The following is a 27,836-nucleotide window of genomic DNA, read 5'->3' as shown; positions in this document are numbered from 1 at the left end:
ATTTAAGTGAACCACTTCAGTAAAGTATGAAATAATTAGGCAATCAATGTTACTACAATTTTGATGAGATTAAAATGAAAAATATGCATCGTTCTCGGCTCCATCAGTGCTTCCCAACTGTGAGCATAGAGTCTAAACTAATTACCCTTTGGGCCATTTTAGAAGAAAATAAGTATATTAAGCTTGCACACAATTCATTTATTGCACAGTGTTATTAGAAGTAAGTGAAATTTACCATTCACTGAATATGGACTGAACTAGAACATATTTAGTGAGTAGGCAACTTAAATGGGAGAAAGAAAAAAAACACGGAATGCCGGAACAGGAGACTTTCTCCAATGCCAGAACTCCCAAAAAACACAAACCACAAATGAATCTCAAGCATTCTTGGAACTTTTACTTGGCAAACGTCTAGCTTTATCTGATCATGAGCAGTGGGGCTGTAGCCATCACTGTCTTAATCATTTGTGACTAGCAAGTCTGAGGCAGGGGCTGGAAGGGTGTGGCCATAGTAACCAACGGCTAATATGGGCATAGTATGCAACTACATAACTATTACCTATGAAGCCGAAGCACCTAGATCTAATGTAAAATAGACAGATACATACACACGATACAAGCTTCAACAAAGCTGGCAAGTAGCAGTGTTTGCCTGCTGAAGGCTAGTACAACCAGATTAATTAAAAGGACAGCAACTTTTTCTAACAGACCACATGCCAATGTTACAGTGACAGCTGTGAGAAAGAACAAAGATATTGATAAACAAGTGGTCAGTGAATCAACATATATCATGAACATATCCATCACCTAATAAGTGCGTCCAGATGTTGCCAGTTTCTGTGTGTATTCTAAAGATGCTCCTGAAGCAGGCTCTGAACGATGGCATTGGTGGGCGGTGACCATGAAGTAGGTAATCATTGTCCTTAAGCCAGTCAGGTAGCACATCATAGGGTATCACTCTCCAGCGACCTTCCCACATCTGAAACCAAACAAAAGTAATTATCAGGTTTTTTTGTTATTGCAAACAGCAAAACTGACCAGTCAAGGAGCAGGATTTATGGTGCAAGAACTCAGCCTGGAGCACCTCACCCTAATGTAGCACAGAGAGTGAGGTAGATTGTCAAGTTCCTTCCTCATTCAGGCTGAGAAACTGTAGAGGAGGATGACTAGTGACACTTTAAGAATTTATCTTCTTGCCCTACTACACAAGTGACTGATTACTTGACTGGATTATCCTAGAGCAGATCTCACACAAGAATGAATGCCCGTTTACCCAGAGAATAATCCGACTTTCTTGCTCGTTTCTTGGTAATGTTGAGAGTTGCTGCTTTACTTTTGCAATGGGATGCGTTTAGTTCTGAGGTGGTGGAATGACAGTGGTTATGGATATAGAGAAACATTAATTTGAATAGACAATCACATGAACCTGGACATGCTCCAGAATAAACTTAAAAAATGTACTTATGCAGGATTCTCATTTAATGCACTGTTGCTCTTTCGCTGCTCAAGGAAGTGTAATGCTGGGAATAAGCAAACAAATTTCTCTAAAAAATGTGAATACGTCATCTCCAAACACTATCAAACCAAATGAGGCATTCTATCAGTTCCTATGTAGATTGTGAATGGAAAATGTGTTAGATCAATGCTGGAGCACAACTTCCCAAATACTCAACTTGGTTTGTTTCCTCCAAGCTGCCATGCTGTGTATTAAATGCCTATTGCCCAGCCACAGATCCACAAATACATCAGTCATACACAATGAAGACCAGAGGTTCTTTAGATCTAATGTGCACCTGGTATGACAAATGATCAGCTTGTAATATACTGTAGGTTTCTACAGATTCTGCGTAGATCTTGATGTAAGATCTTAATCATGTCCGGTCCTGGAAGGTCAGGTCTAATTTTTCTAATAGTAATAGAAAAAGGAATCCTTTTCGCGCCCCTCTTACCCTCCCCCCATTCCCCAGGAATGATACCACTGATGTACCTATGTGTACACTCACAATATAAACAAAACTATTGAAACCTTTTGTTGTGACAATCCTTTAGTACCCCTTCGCACATTTTTGATTGTGGGCAATATAGATGTCTAAATTGCCTACTGGTGAGCAGAACTAACCTTTGTGTGAAGCCACAACATATTTTGCTGTTTCCTGGGACTGGTGGAGGGGAGTGAAAGCACTATTGTGCATTTAGCATGTACCGTGCATAAAACTGATGTATTGATTATGCTGTAACAAATGAGATGAATATAAATATCTATCGACTGCCTACAGATCTATATTTTGATTTTTTCTTGCAATTTATTTAAACATCCAGGAGGTAAGGTAGTGTGTCTTCGAATAGGGGAGCCCATATTCAACACTGAATAGGTAAGCAATTTATCCTAATGTTTAAGAACACCGGATATATAACTGAGTAAATATGTCGGGGTGGGAGGAGATTTTGTACTTTTATATATTCCAATACAATGTCCATCACTAAGTGTGCTTCAGGTTCACTGTCTTTGCTTCAGTAGTTAACTCTAATTTTCACCTTCATAACCAAGGCACCTTTGAACGGAAACTGAAAGCTCCACACCAACGTACAATCAGGCACTTCACACTGGTTGAGTGCCAACTAGAACAGATACTGAAGAGGAACTAAAAGAAAAAGTAACTTTCCTTCAGTAACAATCTTTCTCTATGAATCTGCAGATTCCTCACCTGCTGAATATCCCCAGGCACCACACTGGCACTGCTAACTTTTTCATAGCTCTCCTGTAATGGTACTGTGGCACTGGCTCCATCATGGCATCAGAAGCGTAAGACTTTATTGTTGATTACTTAAAACCATTACATAAGTGAAAAAATACATTTGCGAATAAGAAATATAAAAATTAATTTCTCTGCAGTTCAAATTCAGTTCATTAGAAACCATTAGATTAAAACATATGAATAGAAAAATCCAGCTTCCCATGATAAATCTGAAGTACAAAGAGCCTTGGACAGCTGTTTTCTAGATGGGCTTAGCACTTGGTCCCCCTGCTCATACAAGACTGGCATACAAATACAATGCTTGTTACTGGATGAGATACACCCTAGTGAAGGGGGAGACTGTGCACGACCGTCGAGGTATAATTTCAGAAAACAGATCCTTTAACGGTGTCCACACCAAGTGTTATGTTGTTAATGGATTTAGTAAGCGTACGAATACCCAGAGGTGGCTTGGTGCTGGTGGTCCGAAGTAAGCAATGGCCTCTATTGAGCAACCAGGTTTTCAGGGCCTTCCTAAAAGCAGACAAGGTCGGAAGTAATCTAATGGGAAAGGGATGATCTTTACAGAGTTTAGTGGCTGCCACCATAAAGCTTCTGCCACCCCAGCTAGTTTTGCAGAATCTGGGAGTTATCAGTTTTGCTCCTTCTGAGCAAAGATGTCTTTCAGGGACGTACCAATGTAGCAGGCGTCTCAGAAACTGAGGACCAGTGCCATGTAGTGCCCTATAGGTAATACAAAGGGCCTTAAAGATAATATGGCTCTTTACTGCAAGTGTTATCCGACTGATTGAAACTTGGGCATTCCTAACAAGAGCCTAGCGGCAGCATTCTGATTGATTTGCAACTTAAATAGTTGCTTTTCAGCCATAACAAGATAGAGCCCGTTGGATTAGTCTAGTTTCAAGGACCAGTGAAGTAACTACTGTTTTCTTGCTGTCCGTAGGGATAAAAGGTAAGATTCTCTTGATTACCTTAAGTAGAATGAAGCTAGATGAAGAAACAGTGTTAACTTATGCCTCAAAATGTAATTTTTTATCTATAATCACACCGAGGTTCTTGGCCTTGGCGGCTGGGATGGGTGCCGTAGCCAGTTCATGTGGCCACCAACTCTGTGACCAACTTGGCGAGAAAATGCCTATTTCAGTTTTATCCAAATTTAATCTAAGACAACGTGAGCTCATCCAGGAACTGACTGCCAGTATACACTCCCTAAATCTTTGAATCAGTGGCAGGTTATTTTTCAAAACAGACAGGACAATTTGTGTATCGTCTGCATACGAGGTTAATGCCATCACCAGAATCGCTAATTCAGATACATAGATATTGCAAGCATTTGCAATGCAATAGGCCTCGCCTTTGCGAGAGTTTAAGCTATTGGCATTAGAAATGACAATGCCTTTTCTTTAGGTTTTAAAAACCAACACGTAAATAGAAGGCATTGCCATTTACAATGCCAATAGCTCAAACTCTCACAACTGCGTGACCTATTGCAATGCAAATGCTTGTTAGAGAACATCAGCTAGTCCTCTGGTGGGACGAAAACAGGTGCTGGCTAAAGACAGACAGTGAGGAAGCACACTCCAGCATTCGGTTCTTAGCAGACCTTCGACATGAAACGCTCCTGGTGACAGGGTCAGAAGGTTAAGGAGACTAAGGCACCCACTGAAGGCATCTGTGCTTGACCCTGTGGTGACCACCCTGGCAAGTGCATTCAGACCATCATCGTCCACCCATTCAGCCTTTCAGCCTCCCAAGGTTGACAAAAATGAGTACAATAGATTTGGATAAACATAAGCTTCTGTTATTCAGCGCTAATATTTTCGTGGGTAAAAACGCTCTTTCAAACTCAAGCTATGTTACGGGCCACTTGGTAGTTTCATCTCTTTTTACTGTGATGTCTAGAGTGCATAGCAAAAACCAAAGGAAATGATGGACGGAGTGTTGAACATTACAAGCACTCACCCCCAGTCAACTGATCTGGGTTTAATCCATCACCGTTCTTTAGCCCACTCTGCCACCCCAGTTCAGACATGGCCATATGCAAATCAGTCTGACCCTGTGCCTCATGGGAACAGTCCAGATCTGTTGACTGGGTGTGAGTGTTTGATTGGTTCTGATGCTCCGTCCATCACCACCCCCTTTTGTACCGCTTTGTTCGCTATAAGTTGGCAGGGTATGCTCAGACGTGAGTCCCTTGCTCACTTTGCCACTGGATTCAAGTAAGCCTGGCGAAGACGGCTGAAATGCCAGAAACCGGTCTTAGGAAGCTTGTTTCCGGTCCAGGGAAGGCATGGCTTGGCAGTTCGGGCTGGACTGTTCTCATGAGGCACAGGGTCAGACTGATTTGCATATGGCCATGTCTGAACAGGGGTGGCAGAGTGGGCTAAAGAACGGTGATGGATCAATACCTTTGGTATAATCGCGGCACCCGCGCTTTACTTTTAATGTTACAAGTAAAGCGCAGGTGCCGCGATTATACCAAAAGTAAAGAAAAACAAGTGGCGCGCGTGTCACGCCTGTGTCTAGGCACGATCATAGCTCCACCCACGGCCTATTGGTGTCTATTACGCGCTTGATGCACGTAATAGACACCAATAGGCCATGGGAGGAGCTATGCGCGCGCCACGGGCCAATTGCCTGCAGTCTTTTAGAATAAGCCGCACGCAAAGGCCAATGGGGGAGCTGAATAGGAAACGCACACGCACGAGCGTGTGCGATTCCAGGGTCCATTTCTGAACCCCGGACAAAAGGACTCTCACGTGCGCGAGCACTGCTGCACAGTGCAATGCAGGTCGCGAGACCTAAAAAAGAATGGGATTCAAAGAAGAGCGCTGTGGGACCCCACATGGAAGTACAAAAGAAGGAGAATCATAGCTACCCAAGGCTACAGATTGTATTCTTCCAGACAGAAAGGAAGAAACCAATGTGAGGGCTTTGTCTGGAATGCTGATAGAATTCAGATGATTAAGTAGCAGATTATGATCAACCGTGTCGAAGGCCACCGACAGGTCGAGCAAAATCAGAGCAGCAGCGCCACATGCAACCAAAACTGCTCTAATTTTGTCTGTGTCTTTAATTAAGGCAGATTCGGTTCTGTGTTCTGCCCTAAAACTAAACTGGGTTTCGTCTTGACAGTTGTTATTGTACAAATAGAGAGTTAGCTGTTCATTTATAACTTTTTCCACCAGTTTAGTTGGGAGAGGAAGACGTGAAATGGGTCTGTAATTATTCGGTTCAGTGGGATCACAGCTAGGTTTTTTCAGCAGTGGCAAAATAGATGCCCTTTTCCAAATGGAGGGAAACACACCCTGTATGAACATGGAGTTAAAAATTACCCAAAATGTCAGGGGCTAGCTTAAACATACTAGGAGGGAGAGGGTCGTGGACAGAATCCGATTTGGCCTGCTGGATAAGAGCTATGACCTTATCATTGGTAATTGGTTTGAATTCAGAGAAAGTCGAAACATTAGAAGAGGCAGCATTGGCTGAGACACACCCATCTGAGCGGGTCTTATTGTGGAAAGTGACATATATTTGCTCCACTTTCTTCTGCTAAAGAGTTGTAAAAAGCTTGTTAATGTTCAGTTGCGTTCTTTTTCTGGAGGTGTAGACAGTTTGGAGACTACTTGCAAAAGCTCCATTGTGAAGTTTTTTGCCTCCTCGGTTTGCTTGACATAGTAGAAGCGCTTCTCTGTCAATATCAGACTTTTGTGTTCAGCCTGTAGGGATTTGTAGTTGGAGTTCGCTGACTTTATAGTTGGCTCTCCAGCGTCTCTCCTGTTGTCTACACACTTGTTTCTTAGTTCTAAGGGATTCTGGAAACCATGGAGCAGTGTTTTTTTTGTCTTACTTGATGTTTTTCTGTAAGGGGCTACCTTATCGGCAAAGAATGAGAGCCAGTGATTGAATTGGAATGAGGCTAATTCCACATGTTCTGGGAGTTTATTTTCGGCACAAGAGAGTTGAGCATATTGTCATCAACCTGTTTCCAGTTACGGTAGGTCCTAGTGAGTTGCTTCAGATTATTGACCTTATCCATGGAAGGGTTGTTCAGCTCACAGATAATTGTGAATGATATGTCCACGTTAGTGGCAAAATCTACTTAATCACAGTGAGTTCGCTGTTAGTAAGGATGCCATCTAGAGTGTGGCCAGCCCGATGTGTAGGGCCTATAACTATTTGACTTGGATCAGCCATAGTCATAAAATCGATTAGGGAGACAGTGTTCGAATCAGAGTCATCTTTGAGGTGAAAATTAAAATCACCCAAAATATGTACTGAATTCTCCATAACACAGGTTTCAAGCAGGGATTTAAGTGAGTTAAGGAATCCAGTTTTTCCCCCCGGCGGGCGATAGAGTAAAACCCAATTAAATGCAAGAAGGTTAGCTATTTTTAGGTTAAAAAGAAAAGCTTCACAGTCTAGGCAAGATACGGCTCAAAGGATGCTTTAAAGGTGTCACGATAAATTAAAGTGACTCCGCCTACTTTTTTCTCCGTTTTATCATGTTTAAATACTGTGAACCCTTGAGGGACAGCCATGCAGAAATCAGGTCCTGTGGCCTTATCACCCTAGGTTTGTGTGACAAAAAGCATGTCTAATTGCTGAGCCTCAATCGGCTCAGCGATGTCTAGCTTGTGTTTAAGTAGAGACCGGGAGTTGATAAGCGCAGCGTGTTGCACAAGGGGCACTTATTCTTGGTAACAGATTGGAGGAAAAAGATGTATGGGGTGCCAGGTCCGGGTGCAAGAAAAAAAAAAAAAACAGTGAGCGCAGCCTTCTGCTTTCTCTGATGTCAGTTTGCTAAGGTCTAGACAAACACATTCTTAGGGTATACAAGCAGGTAATGTATTTAAATTAGGCAAATCCATACCAGAGTATAACTAGCGCTTCTTTGGGTGGATAGAAAAATGTGCAGCAGACGGGCTTGCCTTAGGTGCACCAGCGGCACGCCTGCTGCGCGTCCGGTTTCCCATCGTTTAAATATGTTCACCCCCCTGGAAATAATGTAAGAAGCTGGATCACCAATTAACTAAGATGGCGGCAGGCGCAACCAAAAATCAGGTAGCACTCTCTCCGCTCAATCGGGAGCCTCCGGAGCGGACCAGAGAGTCAAAGAGCTGAAGACAGGTAGGCTAAAAGTAAGATTAAAAACACAGTTTATGTCACAGATGTAAAATAGTATGGTTCGCTTTTAAAATTCAAAAATAGAGATTAGTGCAGCGCCGTACATCTACGCGCTTCCACTGCGCGTCCGGTTTCCCATTGTTTAAATATGTTCCCCCGGAAAAAATGTAAGAAGCTGGACCGCCAACTAACTAAGATGGAGGCTGTCACAACCAAACTTCACGTAGCACTGTCGCCGCTCAATCGGGAGCCCCCGCGGCGGACCAGAGAGTGGGAGAGCTCAAGACAGGTAGGCTAAAAGTAAGATTAAAAACACAGTTTATGTCACAGATGTAAAATAGTAAGGTTTGCTTTTAAAATTCAATAATAGAGAACAGTGCAGCACCTTACATCTACTCGCGTGGATACATTTGAGCAAATTTTGCCAGCTGAGATGCAGTTTCCAGAGAGAATAGAAGGTTTTACATCACTACGACAGGGCAGACACCACAGTATAGAAAGACTGACCTCAGAAGCCTGTGTCAGGCATTGTACAATGCTGGGCAACAGCATAACAGATGCACCACCAACTTTTTTTTGTAATCGAACAGTCTGCCTCAAACAATACTATTAAGAGGTTTCCAGTCAACGCTCAGCTCTTATTTGGAGTGGCACCAACCTAGCCCAAAGTAGTAGTTTTAGACAGTCTTTGCCCAATGCCTGATGCAGGTGCAGTTGTCTGGTCTCCGTTGTGTAAGATATTAATGAAGCATGTATGCTCTTCTTCAATAGGGCCTAGATGTCAGTTTCTCTTCACAGCTAGTGTAGATTCTATTTTTTTACGGATTTGATAGAGTAAGGGACTGAATTTTGGGCCCAATTTTCTGTGGCCAGTTGTACCTTTTTTGCTTCTGTGCTTCGGTAGTTGTACCACCTATTGCTCCTGGTGGTGAAGATCGTTTTAATACCACCTTCATTGTATTGTCAGGGGCTGAAATTAACAGGAAAAAATATGTTGCGTGTGCAGCCATATATTCGAATTTTTGTATTACGAGACCAAACTCCAGTCGAATCAGTGTGCTCCACGTGTATGAAGGCAATTAAAAGACTTATTTCCCATGCATTGTATTTTGTCTAATTCAACGCCGTAAGAGCCGAAGAATGTTATCTGGGCATAATTGATATTGGGCAGGAGTTTTGCCCTAATAACCCTCCCGCCTCAGTCGTAGGACTGAGGAGTCTGTTTATATTGCGATGGTTATATATAGATAGCCTTTTTTCCTTTAATCTTCATCTTTTGCAGGTGTGATGTCTCTGCAAGGCGGAGTCCATTTTGTTCTTCATTGTTCATCAAGCTATTACAAGCTCAGAGTTGTTGTTTCCTCCTTTGTCCGTTTCTGGTTGGGTGTAAGTTGTTTACTGATTGCTCATGTGTTGGACACAGATATCATCTATTAATGCTATATTTACATCTTGGAGACTTGTGCCGGTGTAAGGGCCTTACTGCTACCTTTGGCTCATCTGATCCTCTTGGCCCATAGATGTATTCTGGGTACTCCTGAGGGATTCTAGGATCCCTTTACACCATTGAATTGCTACGTTCTTTGACTTGTTGTCCTGCCTGTGCTTATGTGATCTTAATTGAGGTTATAGGGGGTATGCCCTCACCAACCTGTTGGCTCATTTCTTGGATCCCATTGGTAAAGAAGATTGGATATATGGTCTTAGTCGAGATATCTGTATTTGTTGGTGGGCAGATTAAAAGTCTGTATATGTTTGTGGGCAGATTAAAAGTCCAAAATAAACTCCTAGCAGTGAGAAGAGCCTTTTGGACTTTTAATCCGTCTTTTTTTCATTTCCTGGTTTTTCAGTATTTTAACAATTCTTTGCTCTTCATGACAGCGGCACAGGGTTCTGGTGCCTTTCCCATTCTTCATTGTTGGGCCCTCTCACTTGCTCCATAAGGGGGGTTGTTCATTGGTGTTTTTTGTTAAGGGTCGCCTATGGTGGGGTAAACGTTCCGTTCTTCTACCTCCTCCGCTGCCTCTATGTGGCTATCCTTTTGTCTTATTCCTGTTATCACGGACTGTAAACTAGGATTGTTCTTTCCACCTCCCCAGTACTTTATGCTCTTGGCCAATTATATTTTTTCAGGTCAGACACCAGTTTTGAGAGAATAGTACGTAGTGTAGACCACTTTTCTACTATCTCTGGACAAAGACACTCATTTCAGGCCACTCTTGTCTGTATCATCAATTTTCTTGACTGTTTTTGCCATTCTGAGGGCAATTACTTGAAGAATTTCCATCTGGACTTCAAGTTTATGGAACTTCAAAGTTAATGTGTTCGCGGCTGCTATCAGTGAGAAGTTGATTGATCTTAATAACTTGTCCTGAGTAGTGGAAGAGCCCAACAATGACTAGTTAAGAGTTCCTTTGTGAGGGCTCAAATAGTCCTAGGTGCATTGAAGCTTCCTTTTGCAGTACGGTGCCTACGAGAGATTCATACTTATCTCGACGGGCAACTGGCCCTCCCCTGCCTCATATCCACTAGCTTTATGGACCTTTGCAATGGTTATTCCTTTTCGTTCTTGTTGGTAAGAATAGCAGGGCTCGTTTCCGTATACTCCTTGTTTTTCCACATTTTGTGATACCGTTAGAGCAAGTATTGTTGATGATAGTTCCATTACGGAGCTTATGTCCCCCAACTTTGGGCATGAGCAAGTGACCTTCTTTTATTGGGGTTTTCAGGCCCTGTGAAGCAGAATGTTCTGCTTCAAACAAATCCAGAATAGATGGACTAGACATAAGGGCCAGACTTCCAAAGAAGGGCTTTCACTTTTCCTTTTTTGAGAAGTATGCTGTAATAGTATCGGCCGCTTACCTGCTGAATATATCTGTTCTCGAGTGCTCACCTAAGTTAGTGGCTCTTAGGTTCTTTAGAGGCAGAGAGGGACTTCCCCCTCTGGGCTTTGCTGTCTGGTTGGTTTATACCCTTCTCTGCGTTTGACATAGCCAGGGGTTTTCCTATCCGTGCCTTCTGCTTGGTCATTGCAGCTGCCCTCCTGGATATAAAGACCGTGTGAAATATTTCCCAATTGCCCAAGGTGCGTTTCCTTCATTTTAGCATATTATGACAGCTATTGTGGAAGGTGTTGCGACAGGCAATGTTTGGCTCCTTCAGTTTCCTTATTTGGGACTGAATCGGGGTTGTGTCAATAGGGAGCCATCAAGGCTTTACCCCTGAATACACATTAAGAGCAAATAAGTCTTATTGGCTTATAATGTCAGATCCTGTTGCACTTTACCGCCGTTAGTAGCCTAAAGCAGATTTGATAATGCAGCCAGGGAAGTGACAAGCACTACGTCAACACATAACCCCTAGAAATATTGTGGGGAGGGAACTAGAGGCTAGGGGGTCTCTAGGGTGAGCTGGCCTCTAAATTACTTTGTACACACAATTTTAGCTACCCGAGAAATATAGCACTACTTAATTGGAGTGCTGGGCGTCTAAAAAAATGTAAAGGGCTGTCCTCACACACCACCAGGTGTTGTGCTTCAGCATGGGACAGTCCTTGCTCTCCAAAAACCCGGTTTGATAGACAGCGAGACTACATCTGAAGACAGGGAGGCACTTCAATTTTTTTTTTAGGGGGAGTGTCCGCATGAGTAGTGAATTAAAAAACAATGTAGTATCCCAAATTATGTTTATTTGTCGGCTACATTACTTGGTATTAAAATTTGAAATGTGGGAATTAGGGGGAACTATGACCCCATTGTTACTGTCGTTGACATGTTTCTGCCTATGGCTCTACTTCTGTTACTGTCGAGGGGGAGCACTCCACGAAAAGCTGAAAGTGATAACAGGAATCTAATATGCTGGTTTTAAGAGACGGTATGATGGAAGTTTGGGTTGTTTTTCAACGGAAATCCATGTCGTGATACCCCTGACGAAGGGATTTTCCCAAAATGCATTTGGTGTTTTTAATAAAGACGTGACACTTGGAATCTATTATGCCTCCTGTGCTTTTGTGAATATCTTCGCATTTGAATGAATAAAATGAATTGAATAAATTGAATAAAAAGGAATAGAGTAAAATATGGTGCAATAGAAGAGTGAGAAAATAAATATTTAATTGATTGGATTCATTCAGCGACGTGGCTGTGCTGCTTGAATTGGCACCGAAGCAGGTTCCTATGTGTTCTGTTCTTCTGAGTACATGGCATTCTTCAGGATGAACAAACGGGCTCCTTATTTGGCAATGTTATACTAGGACTGCCTTGCTGTTAGGGTGACCTATGTCTACCTCTACCTAACGCTTAGTTCACAGATACCTGTGGATACATAAATGAATGTTTAAGGTGCCTTAATTGTAAGGAGGACATAAGTAAGGTTATCTATATAATGCTTACGTAGCATTGCATGCTAGTGCAATGCTGTGACACTGCAAACATGAGGTAATAGTAAAAGCATTTCTTTACTTTAATTGTGAGACCAGCTCACAACCCTACCCCAACGTGAGGTCTTCAATGCCCAATAAAAGAAGGGTTCTAGGGACCCCTGTAGTCACACTCTAGGGAAAGTAATCATATTTAAAGTATTTTATTTTTAAATAAATGTTTTTTTTTTTTACAGAAGCATAAGTTAGGTCCTCACACACATACTCGCTATCAGCGATAGTCAGGAAAGCACTCTATTCTCCCATGCATGCTCTTACTGCCGAAAGGTGCGTACCTCGCCATACACTTACATCTGTCCACTCCTTCTCCCAGACGATGTCAGAATGGAAGGCCTTGGGCATTTATAACGGTGTTCAATTTTTGTGGGAGGAATAAGATACATAGCACCTGTGTCCTGTTTGGTCTGCGCGAGTGCGTCTATTCATGATCTGGTGTTCGATGCACCACCCGCCTGGAGGCCGCGTGATGGCGTGGCGTCTCCAGCAGGCATTGTGCATTGGATCCGGCAATATCCGGATATTTTCAGTTTTTTCGGGTGCCATTAGAGACCCGGTACTCAAATGCCATCTGTCTGGAAGATGCGTAGAGACGTAGCGTCTCCAGAGGTATAAGCATTGGTAGTTCATCTCAATGGGGCCATATCCTGTATAGATGGCAATACGGACATATCATTATTACACTTTACTAATATTAAAGGGGCTCACAAAAATTCATAAATATCAGGCATCTTTATTTGGCATCTAGTTTATATATTTTATATATCTTAAAGAGTGTTGGTAAGGCTGCTTAGGGGAAAAAGGTATCGGAGGTCTGATTCTTGAATTTTGTAAGGGTTATATACAAAATCCATACTTTTTGGATGTGATGATTTGGTCTTTCAAAGGTGCAGATATTTTGGTCATGGTCCTTTATGCAATCTGAAGCCAGGGGATGTCATCGTTCAGTTCTTTCTACCAGGTCCTCAGGCGATACACCCATTGTTGTTCCCGGGTCAGAAGTATTTTATGAACGTCTTGACAGTTTGTTAATTTTCTCCAAAATCACCCACATTTTGTCCACATCCCGATAACCTTGTTCTAGGTCGTGATGTGTTAGTTTTGCATTATTCTTTTTGCATCGGATTGAACTTCTGTGTTCGTTGATTCGTATCTATATTTTCGTGTGGTCATTCTCACATAGAAAAGGACACAGACAGGTTATTAGATAAACCACATTTTCACTGTTGAAGTTAGTCAAATCTTTTAAAATCCATGGTCTACCTGTCTTAATGGCAACCTCTTTTGTGGTTTTTGTTAATTGATATGCTGCACAGTTGCCACATGGATAATGACCCACCAGCCAGTGTTTGTCCCATAGTGTTGTTTGGGCATTAGTCTGTAGTGACGGTGTTTTTGTGTGGACCAATTCATCATGCACACTGGTATTTCTTTTGAAAGCACAGAGGGATTGGGACTATTGTTTAGTCCACCTGTTCAGGATCCTCCATTTCTTTGTTATGATGTTCTGGACTTTATTCAACATTGGTGTGTACGTGAAGACACAAACAACTCTATTGTTCTCATGTCTTTTTGTAGCTCTCTAACAAGGCTTTTTTTTTTACCGTTTTCTTTGGGTAATGGCGTTGCACTAGTTTTTCTTCTATTGCATTTGCCTGTGCTTATTTTTGTGAAGCTTCAGGAGAGTATAGACTCTCTGGGTTCATGGTGTGTCTGCAATGAGGAATTCTGCATCGTGTTTAGTAATCCAATCCTGCGTGAGGGCCTCTTCTCCCTAAGATTTTATTTTGTTTGCCAATCTCATTTTGGGGTCGGATAGACTAATGCCCAAACACCACTATGGGACAACCACCGGCCGTTACGATTTCTGCACAAGTGTCATATGTGAAAATCTATGGCACCAAATTAATTATGAAGCTGAAATCTAACCATGCATTGGATATTTCTGAAAATGTTGTGTTTAGAATTGTTTTGTGATGTTTACATGTTCTAATTTATAACTCACATTTTTAACATATATTCCCAAAAAGTAGTTATTCTGACACCTGTTACTCTGTGAAACACTCTGTTGAACTGCTGGGTCTGGCACCACAGAAAGCTGCCAAATAAATAAGTAAATAAAGCAGGCCAAGATTCATTTTTAGGATCACCACATTGACCCCTTTCCCTCTCCAGCTCAACAAAAATGTTACTTGCCTTTGATAAAGCTCTTGCTTGTTGATGCTCTTTGAACTGCAGATCACTCACCTTGTGAATACCCCAAGAGGTCAACTGGATTTGGAGATTTTTCTCAGCAATTCCTTCGACAGTTGATGTCATGCATCTCACAGTTGTATCTGTCCTGCCCTCGATGCGACACCAAGACCCTTCATAACCGCCACCTCTGTGCACTGATGCAAGTTTATTTCTGATATCTGTTCGCGCAGTAGGTCTCAGAGCCATTGCCATCGGATTGTTGTAGCATGTAGATTTCTAAAATGTAACCTTTTTATCATGGGTTTAATGGATCCATTCCGAAGATGAGGAGGAAGATTGATTGCAGAGCAATCTGCAGTTAGAGTGTCCAAAAGAAACAGTGTAACAAAAGGTAAGTAACTTATTGCAGATGAATAAAGCCGCAGATTTCTCACTTTGTAAATAAATACCAAATCAGCACCTTCAACAAACCTCAGAGCTGGCCTCACTGGTCGAAATACCGGCTCATAGCGTAAAATGTCCCAGACTCGTTGAGGTGGCAGGAAGGCTTGGGGAAACACTTTGTCCAGGATGTCTCCAATGAAGGGAAGCTGCTGTGAGGAAGTCCAGTGTTATGGAAATTCCTAGCGATGTCAACAGATTGGACGTCATCTAGAGGTGGCCCGCGTCTGCCTGAGTTGATCCCACCTTCAGTAGGCAGTCGAGGTATGGAAAGACTGGTAACCCTAGCCTCTAAAGACAGGCATCAGCCAATGCCATCACTTTTGTGAACACCCGAGGTGCCCTGTTAAAGGCCGAAGGGGAGAACAGAGAACTGAAAGTGCTTGCTACCTACCTGAAACCATAAGTAATGTCAGTGGGACTGCAGGATTGGGATGCAGAAATAGGCGTCCTGCGAATCAAAAGCCACCATCTAGTATCCTGGATATAGAGCAGACACAAACAGCCAGGATGAACATTTAGAATTTGTCTCTCTCTAGGAAGAAGTTCAGAGGGTGAATATAGGGCAGAGGGCTACATCCTTCAATAGCACCAAGAAGCAACTGGAGTAGCAACCAGTCAGTACTCCACATCAGTTTAGAAAAATAGCAAATAATTTTTCAAGTAAACAAGACCAAAATGACAGAAATTCACCATACGCAAATCAAGTTATTATGTTTTCGAAAATAAGTAAAGTTCTAGCTCTGAGGAAAAAAACAGCACCTCTGACTGGAGCTATCGGGTTGCGCTTGACCAGGACAAATTCACAAGCTTAGTCCGATCGCGAGTGAATGCAGGCAGGAGAGGTAGCCTGACCCTACCGCTTGTCCCACATGGTCTAGGCTGGAAAGCCTACTGGTGGCTGGGAGGTTATGGGCTTGGTTGGAGACCCCTTCCATGGCCACAAAAGGGGTGGCAGGCAGATTGGCGGTGTCGAGGGATCCATAGACCAACCCAAGGACTTGGCCATAACCCTACTGTCCTTTAAGCGCTCCAGCGCGGAATCCGCCTGGTCTCCAAAGAGGCAGGAGTCATCAAAGGGTATGTCCATGAGGGAAGCCTGGACATCCCCTGAAAAAACAGATGTTCTCAGTCAGGCATGGTGCTGCAAGGCCACTGATTAAATAGCTCTACCCATCGAGTCAGTTGTGTCAAGTTCACATCTGCTGAAGGACTTACCTGCCTCTCTCCAATCAGCATCAGCCTGAGAGAGTATGGTCCGGTCCTCCTCCGGGTGCCATACGCAGCAGTTGCGCAAACTAATACCAAAGTGTAAGGCATGCAGTGTTCCCCGACTGCAGTGGCAGACAGTTGGAAGAGAACATTCTATAACCGAAGATGCCCAGCTTCTTAGATTCCCTATCTGGTGGGGTGGTAGGGAATGCACCACGGTGAGGTATGAGGTAGCTTGGGCCACGAAGCTCTACAGAGTGGGGTGCTGGGTAAGAAAACGGACATCGCCAGGAACAGGGGGGTGGCGGCGGGCAATCGTCCTATTCACAGGATCTGCCCCTAGTAGGACGTCCGTAAGGGCTTCATTGAATGGAAGTAAGGGTCCTGAAGCATCTCAGTCAAGATGTTCGTCTTGACTACCACTGAGGGTCGGTTATGGTCGAGGACTTCAGACACCCTGTGCACCACCATTGCAAAAGAGGCTCCCTGCTCCATAGACACAGTAGGCAGGGGATACCAGGCCAGTGTTAGGAATGTTGTCAAACCCACTGGCCTCACCCAGTCAGGCCCCACAGACTCACATTACCCAGAATGCCGATGCTAGCTCGTCCTAGGAATTCGATGGACGCAGGGAAGTCAAAGAGTATTCCTTGCTGTCTATTGTGTCTGCCCATTTAATGCTGTCCCTGCCTCTTCCCTACTCTGTGCTCTGCCACTGCTGTCCCTGCCTCTTCCCTACTCTGTGCTCTGTCACTGCTGTCCCTGCCTCTTCCCTACTCTGTGCTCTGTCACTGCTGTCCCTGCCTCTTCCCTACTCTGTGCTCTGTCACTGCGGTCCCTGCCTCTTCCCTACTCTGTGCTCTGTCATTGCTGTCCCTGCCTCTTCCCTACTCTGTGCTCTGCCACTGCAGAACCAGTCTCTTGCACGCTCATTCACTGCTGCCCAGGGTCTCACCAACTATGTATGCCCTTTCACTGCTCCTCCCGACTCATAACAGCAGCCCTGCCTGCCTCTTCACCACCCTGCCCATCTCTGCCCTTCTACTCTCTCCACTGCCCTGTGCTCGATGCTTAACATGACCCGGCTACCCAGGGTGGATTATACCGAATTCCGTCTGCTCGGGCACCGCAGATTAATGTTCTCTGCACCACTGCTCGGATCTAGGTCACAGGACTCTTTAACCAACACATTTAGTGACGTATGTTCGCTGAAGACACAAGTTCCTTCGAATTGTGGACTTCTTTGCGCTCCTACCCTTGCCTATGACTCCATGGGTGTAAACTGGATTTGTTTTACTGCAAGTCGTTTCCCCAAAGCGTCACCCGTTTAGACCTGTTCAGTGTCGTATAATACATTGTGGTTGGACGCATACATCTTGGAAGGGGGGTGGGGGGAGAGTTGGCTTTGAAGTTGCCGTGAGGGTTGTCGTATGGTCATAAGCTTCCCAAAATTTGGCAGCTAAATAAATCTCAGATATAATAGAGCGAGACAACGTTAGTGTTATTAATGTCACTACTACTCGCCACATCCTCTCCCTGGCTCAATCATTTACGGTATGTATGGTCTCAGCTCAGCCTGGTAACTTCCTGCACCCTCACCACAACAAGAACGGTCCGCTTTCACTTTTGTCCGTTGTGAAAGCTTTCTTGTTTTTATGGGGCCATGTGTTTAAACACAAATGGGACGGCTCAAAAAGCCGAAGGAAAACGTAATGGAAAGCTCTTTTCCAATGGATGGCCACCGTTTAGCATAAACAGTGACGCCAGCCAATGGAAAAGAGGGGCGGGGCTTAAAGCCCTTTACAGAAAATACTTTAAAACATTAAATCTCGCCAGCGAGACTGCACATGTGCGCAGCCCACGCAGGCGAGACCTAAAAAGGACCAGTCACAGAAAAGAAATTAATGATGTCAGCATGCTGAGGTGGGCCTATACAGATACCACACACGTCACTTCCGGCGCGGATGACACAGACTAAGAGTCAAACGATGCCACTTATGGGTCCTGATAGAAAATCTTCAGAATCCAATCTGACGCCTAGGGATATTCAAAGGAATCTGCGGCTTGAAGTCTCTATCATGTAGTGGCTTTAAGATTGTACTCGTTTCTGTCCTTCAAGGTGGTGTATTTTACCAAACTATGGAGGGATGTCTATAGGGCCTGGGTAAAGATGCCTTGCTGTAAATTACGGGTCATGTGAGGTGTTTAAAAGTGTGATCCCATAGGGTAAATAGAGAATGGACGCTATAGGCTGTTAAAGATGTAAGAAGCCATGTGACTCCATTTAAATGTTTGGAGTCATTTTATTTGGTAGGCGGTGAATACCATTAGAAACTGGGATCCACCAAATGTTGGGGAGTTCAGATGTGTGCTATGTGTTGTGCATGTTGCGAAAGGTTATGTCCATTATTATTTGATTTGGTGACAGAAAATTGGGTACCCCAGTTTCTTATTTAATTACTGCCGATCCAGAAAGCCTACAACACACAGTCACTATCACTGAATGATGTCATCAGTGACGTCATTAATGCCATTTGAATTATCATCAGTGATATCATTCAACAGGTCATGAGTGATGTAATATGTGAAGTCATAGGCAGCACATGGGGGCACAAGTAATAGATAACTGAATTGTTGGTTTTTAAAAATTAGTTTTTCTCATTCCGTCAGATAACTATAACTTCACTGTAACCATTGTTTTTACACTGCATGTCTGGGTTTTTGTTTTGATCAGATTTTAAATAAAGTGTATGTAGCAGGTTTTTCAGGTGGACTACCCATTGCTTATGGCGTACAGCTATGGCAGTGGGGTTTTGGTACATTGACTGGTCTCTGACCAGGCCTTGTGCCCAACCCTATGCAAGCATCTAACCTGATCCCCCTCTGCTCAGAACCTCTAGTTCTGGGCAGAAGAAACTGGATGCAAAGGTTTGGCCCCAGACAATTTTTGAAAAGATTTCTTTAAACATTTTGGGTTTTGGTATTTTTTTTAATCAATTTTTTGTTTTAACCAGTTGTAATTATTTATGTCTTTTGAACAACTTTAGGTTTCTTTTTTATACGGTGTTTCATGGTTTTGGCAGGAATTATTTTGCTGGTCTCTTCAAAAGTCACTATTTGTAAGCATTGTTTACATTACGATATATAAAAAAATGCTGCATATTTTCGTCTTCATATTGTTGTTGTTGATCTTCTGGGGTGTGGTTGAGATGCACAGCCTGCAGGTGCTTCCATATGTTACTCATCCCTATTGTGTACAGGGATGTTTTACCACTATGCAGCACCTGTAAGCACAAGCAAGGTGCATGTAACTTGCTGTGCATTTTTTTTTTCCGGCAAATAACACAAAGAACTGCAGCACCACGGATTCTTTATCAGGCCTAGATTTCTGTACTGCTGCAGAGGTCCATGGCAGCATAATTCAGTAACCATCTTGAGATGAACAGCTGTGGAAGGGCCAGTAGGTGGTGTGGTCGGTGGCTGCTGCAGCAGTGTAGTAAATGCCATGATGCATTTGGAGTGTCTGCACAGTAACGTGGCTTAGCAAAATACCAATATTCTTATATTATTTTGAAAATTCTTTATTTTTTTTTCTAAAGGCTGTGGGCTTATTTTTTCTGTAGTGTACACTGAGTGGCCAATAAAATGACTGATTTAATTTAGATTTCTTTGGTGTTCTCATGCTACTGAGGAACAATGATACAGTGACCTGTCACTCCCGCAAGGCCTTCCCTTTTTTTCTGTAGCTTTAAAAAAGGTTTCTTTACTATGAAGGGGTCATTTGATTTAAGTCTTAGCTAGACGTTTCTTGATATACTCAAATAACTAAGAAATATTGCTGTTTATTATGACAATTTCTGTGTTTTTACCTACAAATGGTAGGGCAGTGCTTTTTATTCAAGGTAAAACCACATCAGATTGGTTGATATGACTGTATTAATGCATTTTGGAGAAGATTTCGGATCAATGTCTCATTAGCGATTTACACAAGATTATTTTATGCACTTTCCAGCCTCTCTTTTTACAATGTTTCTCTTTTATAGCGGCTTATAACTCTACAATTGGAAAATATGTCATATAGAGAACACCAGAGACTACCTGAAGACCCTTGGGATGAGGAACCAGCACGGGACCTCTCCGGAGCCCTTGGGGAAAAAAAAGTTGGTGTTTGCAAATCTGGTGACGTAATCCTTGCCAGAAGGAGTTTAGCTGGGGTACCTGTAAGAAGTACTCTTTTGCTGCTTTTGAAATGATTAAGCACGTCAGTCTGTGGTACAGAAGGTACCTGAATGTTGCTAAGAGGATATGGCAGGACAATGAAGGAGCATCAACAACTTCTGCTTCATTCCCAAATCTACAACCTGGTAACTCTCTACCAACTAAAGTCCTTCCCACTCAAAAGCATGTGAATTAGTTAAAAGTAAATAGGTTGTAGTGCACTAAGTCCTGTAAAATATTTCTGAATAGGAGCAGAGTGGTGCAACTCAAGACAAGCAGGTGGCTGCAAACCATGTCAACAGCAAGAAGTATTTTTTAATCATTTAGACCCAATTTGTCATGGGTTTTTTCTCATTTCTAGTTGAACACCAACCATTTGAAATATCACAGAAAGAAAATAAATGTTTTAAAAATAAAAAGGGTTTTTTTCTTAAAACCACCTTCATTGGTTAAAAGATATTAAAAAAATCATAGTGTTCGTCCTGTCCTTGTCTGAATGTTAAATCATATCACTATATTTGATAGGAGAAATTGAAACTTAATATTCTTTGGCACAAAACTTCGCATCATACACTCATGGGGCACAGCGTTTCGTCAGTCACAAAGAAGGAAATTATTAGGTCTACCAAGATATGGTGTTCTTTTGCACTCACCAGTACCGGCAGACATTTCACTGCCATGAACTAACGCAGAAACATTTGCACCATACTGCATAAATAATCTACTTGTCCCTGGGACAAAATGTAACAGAAACTTACATGTTCCATAAGACAATCAACTTGTCCCACCTATTCCCAAATGAATCATGTGAGCGAACACAGAAACCTTAATGGATTTTTGTTTTAATAAGAGTGACCAGCGAGATCAACGATTTGCAAAAATGCTAAAGTAAAGCTTGCCTGTATTGCTGATAAAAGTGATATTCTTCCTAAGTACTGAAACACAACAAAAAATGATCTTGAATAATTCACTCCAGGTGTGGTTCTTTGGATATACTCGTCCAAAAACAAGCAGCACCATATTTGCACATCGATCTATGTTGGCTGTATGAGGAAATATCTACCACAGAAAAAGCATGCAATCAAAATACTGAGGACCAAAATATAGTCTGGAGTTAAGACTAGTAAATATTTACTTACCAATTACCTTTGTAATATTTTGGTCCTCAATATTTTGTATATAATGTTCTGGTAGCACGATATTCTCAAGTCAGAATTAAGGTGGAGTACATCAATATTGCAGTAAACAAGAAATGGATAAGAACTATCTGTGCAGTTGTGGAGGTACTGTCTGTCATGAGATGCCCGACAGGCTTCCAGCTTAATGGATTCTTCCCTTTTCGTCTTGCCTTACTGACATACTCACCGCACGTACACACAACCCAACTGCAATGACACACACTCCAAGGACAGACAAACACACCCACTGCACACTCAAACAATCCCATTACACAGACACATAACTACACTACAGATGCAAAGACTGACATCTTTACTGCACAGCCACACAACCCCATGCAAGCACACACCACTAGAGACAACCCCCTGTCCACACCCACTGTAGATAGACCTAAGCACTACCTATGGACAGGCACACCCACCGACCCCCTGGGTAGACAGACAAACTCTAGTGCAGACACACAACGGACTGCAGACCTACATGCCCTGGATAGACACACATACACATCCTACACCATGAACAGACTCCGAACTCCTATAGAAAGGCAACACATCCCCTGTACATTGACACAGAGTCACCCCAAGCACAAAGATACTTTTGCCACAAACATGCTAGCACACACTATGCACACTCGGAGCAGCTATTACCTGCACGAGGTCTACCCTCACGCACACCAACTTCCTATACACTTCCCAAACAGTCGAGGTTGCTGCCTGGATTAGGGGATGACATGACGCAGTTGTACAAAGTGAGGTTACGAGGGTGGGCTGGCCTCCCAGAATGTGGATGAAGATATAAAAGAGGAACAGCCAGCCACAGTCAACTTCTTCTAGTTGTAGACTGACCAGTAACCCAACCCAGCTAATGAGGGATGGACCAGTCTGCACCAAATGTTTGGGGCCAGTACTCAGCTGGCTGGTAGTTGGCCGCTTGCTAGTCAGCAGGGAGTGGGGGGTGTTTGCTGTACTCTGTGTTTATATTCCTCCTTTTTAGCAGCTCGAAAAATAAGACAAAGTTGCTTCTAAAGCTGCCTCGAGCAATAATTCTTCTGTGATTCGGCTCTTCCCTCCATATACTTAGTAAACAAACACAGCCCCGTCACAGATGCCACTGCACAGTTCCTGTAGAAACCGTGCAGTGTGACAGGGAACATCTCACCTGCCTATTTCCAATAAAGTTAGTCTGCTCTGGCCAGTTCCTGATGCTGTTTTATTCCGAAGTAGTCGGAGATGACTGTGCTATTAGAAAAGTCACAAAGCTTACTGACAAGCTGGTGCCCTTGATCTAGCCGGGAGCATTGGCAAAGTTATTTCTGCATTAGGCAGTGCCTAACAGGAAACGTTTGCAAAACATGTTTTTAACTTAGGCCTGACTGGAGCAGAGATACTGTCCGCAAAGAAATCCACTGATTTACTACAAATGAATAAGAAATACAAATATATCTTGCAGAAAGGGAAGGGTTTCAAGGAAGTTTTAGATTATGTGACAAAAATAATCAGAGTAGGTCCATGAGGGCAGGTCAGAATCCATGGCCAGGCTTTCAGATTTACCACTGACTATCCAAATTAGTTCCAATGAGATTAAATGAAAATTCGTTTATTTTATGTGATAATCCTGAAAATCTAGTATTGGGTTAGCCTATGTTGGACGCCCCTAGTTTCTTTGGCTGTGTAAGGCTCTCTAGTTTGCCAACGAACTTTGGTTAGCAAATGGCACAGCTTTTCAGTTTGTTTAGCCTCAATGTGGAGATGCGCACTTGTAAAAATATTCACTTACATCGACTTTTTCTTGTAAGCAAATATTTTGTGAGGTGAGAAAAGAGGGCGTTTCAGGGCGAGAATGACCTGGGAAGTTTGTACATACCCACAAAATAATGCACAAATATTCACAAATCTTTCCAAAGGCCCATTTTAATCATGGATATGGCCAAATATTTATTCACATCAAAGGGCGGACTAAATCTGTGTCTAGGTGGAAGTGGGGAGAAAACATCACCTAATTTAATGGGATTATAGGGAAAGGTCGTTTTTCATGTGGCTAAAGAAAAAAAAAGTTTTAAAGTGCAGCTGTGCTGTAACACTGAATTTGCACTAGTGATCGAAGTGCAAAAGCTCAGGACTGAGATGCATTGAAAGAGCTCCTGTCAATATTCATCTTCATATTTGTTAGTGCGTTTTGCTGAACAGCACTTTCTGCTCAACCTTGACTTGTGCAATTCATTACAAAAATCTTTTTCCATACTTGCTAAATGCATTGAATTTGCTTATTTGGACCCAGGCATTCACTTCCATCTCTTACTAGGCAGCCTACGTGGGTGGGCAAATATACCCATTTCCCGTTTTTGAATGTGAGCAGGAAAGTGCTGCAGCTTTGCCCCCTTTTAGCTCGATTTAATGTCTAGTTGTCCGTCAGACAAAATAGACATTAAATCTTCTTGCCCTTGCCAGAAATCAACATGTCTCAGGCATAGGGCTATAAATATTCCCCAGCCCTGCATTTGGGGTCAAATTCCTGTGTGTAGGAAAGTACCTCTTTTTGACATGGTCACCCCCACTTTTTGCCCACATGTACTGATGCCTTTGATTGGAAGTGCACTGGGTCCCTGCTAACCAGGCCCCAGTGCCATTGCTCTGCCCCCAAAACGATACAAATGTTTATTGTACACCAATTGGCAAGGACGTTAGTCCCCTTGTAAGACCCAGGTAAATGGTGCCCCTGGCACCCAGGACATAGGTACTAAATAATAATAATAATACAGATACTTGTAGAGCGCAACAGCTACCTCAAACAGAGGTGTCCCGGCCCTAAAGCGATCAGTAGTGCGTGGATGTCAAACCGAACAGCCACGCCCGGTCCAATCATTCTGCCCTAAAGAGCCAGGTCTTAACCCTTTTCCTAAAAAGGGGTTTTGTATCCATGTTGCGTAAATCACTTGGCAAGGCGTTCCACAATTTTGCCGCCCTGACTGTGAAGGATCTGCTCCCCATGCGAGCCTTCTTGAAACGAGGCATGCAGATTAGCTTTTGAGAACTGGACCTTAAGGATCTAGACTGCTTATAGCCGCGTAGTCTGTGTTTTAGGTAGCTGGGGCATTTACAATGTGTGGCTCGGAATGTAGGCGTCACGCCCTTGAACTAGATTCTTTTAGCCACTGGAGCTCTTTTAAATGCGGAGAGACATGCTCACGGAAAGGGACACGCCTAATCAGTCTCGCAGCCGCATTTTGTACCATATGAAGACGTCTAATTTGGTACTTTGGCAGGCCCAGAAAAGGCTATTTGCATAGTCCAATCTGGATGTCACTAAGGCATGGACTATGGTTTTTCGGCACTCTTCTGGCAGCAAATGTAGGAATTTCTTCAAGTTTCTCAGTTTACAGAAGCTGGTAGCTGTCACCTGCCGTATCTGTGCCAAGAATGAAAGATCAGCCTCCCACCTCACACTCAAGATTTGTTATGCAGTCTGCAGGGGGGTCCCATTTCCATTGGCCACCATCGATCCGGTGCTGGAGGTGGCTCTATCCCGAAGAACATCACCTCTGTCTTTCCTGCGTTGAGCTTAAGTTTGTTGTTGTTCGTCCAAAACGCTATATCTCCCAGACAGCCCTTGAAACTCTTAAAGGCATCCTCGGTCTGCTCTTTAAAAGTGAAGACCAGCTAAAGTGTCGTCGGCGTACGAAATTGCTTAGACCCCCCAGTTGGCTATCAAAGAGAAAAATGGAGCCAGGTACAGACTAAACAGGAGTGGACTCAGCACTGACCCCGGAAGGACTCCACACCAGAGCTGTTTCAGTTTAGACACAAAGGGTTGCAACACGACCTTCTGCAAATGATTATTCAGGTAGGAGTTATGCCAGGCCAGTGCCATACCTCCAATGGCCATCTCCTGAAGTCTCCTTGACAGCGAGGTGTGGTCGACAGTGTCAAATGGCACCAATAGATCCAGAAGCACCAGCATCGCAGAAGTGCCTGAATCCACCGCCAGTTGCACCGACTCCGCCACCTCCAAAAGGGCCGTCTCGGTACTAAAGCCAGCCCAAAAGCCCGATTGGGTATCGTGTACGATGTCCTTACTCTGAGTAAAGCTTGTCAGTTGTAGCTGCACCAGTTTTTCCAGGATCTTTGCTGGTGCTGGTAGCAGAGAGATAGGCCTGTAGTTGTTCAAGTCCCCTGGATCCAGATTCAGTTTTTTCCTCAGGGGGAGGAGCGTGGCATGTTTCCAGATATCTGGGAAGGTGCCAGATACAAGGTATGAGTTCCATATGTGCGTCAGCACGTGGTTTAGAGAGTTTGCCATCACTTTCCACAGTTTGGGGGGGACAGGGGTCATCCGGTGCCCCCGACTTGCACCTCAAACTTTCTGCCAGCATTTCCTGCCGGGAAATAGGGATAAAATCCGTAAGTGACGGCTCTCGAATACATCCTTCCCTACTGTCAGATTTCTCTGTCTCCAGTGTAGCTGAGAATGACTTGTACACTTTCTGAATTTTATTTTCAAAAAAGACGGAGATACTTTCGCACAGAGAGAGGGAGGGTTGCACATCGATCTCTAATGCTCTAGGTTTGAGAAAGGAGTTGACTACCTTAAATACCTCCTTGGTATAGTTGTCAGCCTTGTAAATGCAGCTAGCTAGGTAGACCCTCCTAGCTACCTTTATCAGGTTGTGTAATTCTTTCAGTGCGTTTTTATAAGTGATCTTGGCCGCCTCACAATAATTAGCCCTCCACTGCCGTTCCAGACATTTACAACTGCTCTTGGCAGACCTAAGTGATTCAGAGAACCAAGGGGCAGAGGGGGAGAGCCTCGAAGATCTAGCAGGCTTGGCTGGGGTCACGGATTCAACCGCTGTCGAGATCCACTGATTTAAAGCCAGGAAATCCACATTGGGATCGGATGAGAGTGTGGGTTGGCTAGCCTGAAGGATAGGATCCAAGGACGCTGCGGTCAGGTTTTTCCAACTTCTTTTACTGTAGGCTTGATTACCCCTCCTTTGACAGGGCTTGTCCACCCTAAAGAAGAAAAGAATCAGACAGTGGTCTGAACAGACCAATTTGATGGGGGCCATTGTGCGCAGGGAAACCAAGTTGGAGAACACGAGGTCCAGGGTGTGCCCTGCCTTGTGTGTGGGGGAAGTAACATGTTGCGTTAGATTGGCACCCCCGAGGGAGAGCACTAGCTGAGCTGCCAGTGTGCAGGTAGGGTCATTTACATGTAAGCTAAAATCATCTAAAACAGAGAAATTTGAGTATAATAGCAATTTCTGGCCAATATAATTGCAAAGCTCGTGGATTATGTTAGTTGCGCAATCTGGAAGTCTATAGATGTGGATGCCTGAGAAGGAGGGTGAAGGGTCAATTTGCAAGCAATAGTTAAGACCCTCTATCCCCTCCAGATTAAGGGGAGCTGATGGTGCTAGGACCCAGGTGTCCTTAAAGATTATGGCTACCCCTCCACCTCTTTTCCACTCTCCCTATTGGCGTAACACATTTTCAAATAAGGGGGCGGGGGGGGGCACTGCTGCAACAGAATCTGTGTTCACCGTAAAGAGGGTCCCTAAGGGATGCTGCATGTATTATGCCACCCAAAGAGACCCACACACAAAGATAATGCAAGACTGCCAGTGCAGGATGCGTGAAATGGTGCAAGCTATTTTGAAAACAACAACAAACACACCCTGTGTGCAATGCCCACACACACTGCATATAGTATATGTAAGTCACCTCTACAGCAGGCCTTGGAGCCCTAAGGTAGGGTGCATTACATTATATGGGAGGACACATCTGCATAAGCAGATGTACCCCTGTGATGCCTAATTCCATTGCTATCATTGGAAGTGTTCAGGGAGCCATTTTTAAAGAATGGTACTGGGCACTTGTCATTACGAGACACCCAGCTACATGATGGCTTAAATGGAAATAATGTTGTTTGGTATCAAACACCTGGTCTTAATAAATCCATACTGATACCACTTATGAAGACATGCACCCAGAAGGCACCTTAGAGGTGTCACCTGTAACCGTAGGAGTTAATTGGTGTATTGGCTGACTGGTACATTCCAGCCTGCCACCACAGGCAAGCTACTGACCCCCTGCCAGGGAAAGCCTGTGTTCCCAGATGTCAGGAACATTGCCTGCTCGGCATAAGGTGTTTTCACCTTCTCCAGCAAAATGGCTAGTACTTTAGAATATCAAGGCCAGAGGCTTTAAAGCTTCCCTCCCAGGCCTGGGAAATGCCAGCCCCTGCCATGGGGCCCATTTGGCTACAGAGCAGGT

General features: G+C 43.6%; 1 protein-coding gene across 2 annotated transcripts in view; it reads right to left on the bottom strand.

The window, feature by feature from the left end:
* Positions 1–27,836, bottom strand: part of ADIPOR1 (adiponectin receptor 1) — a 253,445-nt gene that overhangs the window by 98,082 nt on the left and 127,527 nt on the right. For both annotated transcript variants that reach the window (XM_085600309.1, XM_085600318.1), the window contains one exon: positions 808–979. In XM_085600309.1, the coding sequence (XP_085456435.1) occupies positions 808–979 (172 nt within the window). The remainder of the gene's footprint in view (positions 1–807; positions 980–27,836) is intronic.

Source organism: Triturus cristatus, chromosome 1_2 (assembly GCF_964204655.1).
Source record: "Triturus cristatus chromosome 1_2, aTriCri1.1, whole genome shotgun sequence".
NCBI classification, from domain to species: domain Eukaryota; kingdom Metazoa; phylum Chordata; class Amphibia; order Caudata; family Salamandridae; genus Triturus; species Triturus cristatus.
This window is presented reverse-complemented; position numbering and strand designations above follow the sequence as displayed.